An 864-nucleotide genomic window follows, 5' to 3' on the forward strand; every position below is an offset into this window, starting at 1 on the left:
TTAATTAAATCCAAGCCTGTCATTTGTGGGTTTGGCAAAAAAACCTGTTTAGAGACTGTATGAAAAACATATCTATGGCAGAGGCCTTACCATCATCAGCATCTGTCATGGCTTGAAGCATCCTGAAGGAGCGAGAAGGAATATTACCTCCCATGTACTTCTTAGGCTCAGGGACAGTCTGGTCTGAGGGTGCTGAACTGTTCAGACCATCTGTTGGAGGAGAGAGAGCCATTGAGAAATTTTCTGCCTTCTAAACGAGAACCACTGAACGAGACGTATGAAAGATGACATAGTGGGACGGGAAATATATTCTGGTTATGAAAAAAAAAGGAAGAAGAACCAAAAATTAGCATTTCAAATAAACATTTCATTGCATTTCTAATCTTTTCCAAATATTTACACCAAGGAGAGAGGAAGAAAACTTGTAAATAACCCAATTTACATTTTTTAAACTCGTTCAACACAAAATTATTCCCAGATGCTATGAAACCATGTGTCAAGGTATGTTTTGCTTACCTACTGGTTATGAAATTAAATAAATGAAAAAGATTTTCGTATTCTTATTTTGTGGAAATCTAGTGTTACCAATACTTATCTGAAGAATGAGAGATTAACCATTATATATAACTGATCAGAAATAGATTAAGTGGATAACACAAATTTGAAAAGCAAAGAAATGCAATAGTGTTTCTTCCGGAAAATCCTGAGCAGCTCGTAGATGCAATAAAGACAATGTAGAAGTTTCCCAATAAAAGGAAAAATTAAATAATATGTGGGTCAATGCCAGGCAGCCTCATCACCACATTATCAAAGATACAAGATAGAAATACATCTCAACAAAGACACTGTAGCTGTAGTAGCATT

At 35.4% G+C, this 864-nt stretch overlaps 1 protein-coding gene across 1 annotated transcript in view; it reads right to left on the reverse strand.

The window, feature by feature from the left end:
- LOC119594528 (nuclear receptor coactivator 6-like) overlaps positions 1-864 on the reverse strand; it is a gene marked incomplete in the record, with an annotated part of 15251 nt that overhangs the window by 4776 nt on the left and 9611 nt on the right. The window contains 1 exon segment of the mRNA XM_037943559.1: positions 91-210. Within this exon segment, the coding sequence (XP_037799487.1) occupies positions 91-210 (120 nt within the window).

Source organism: Penaeus monodon, chromosome 34 (assembly GCF_015228065.2).
Source record: "Penaeus monodon isolate SGIC_2016 chromosome 34, NSTDA_Pmon_1, whole genome shotgun sequence".
Taxonomy (NCBI): Eukaryota; Metazoa; Arthropoda; class Malacostraca; order Decapoda; family Penaeidae; genus Penaeus; species Penaeus monodon.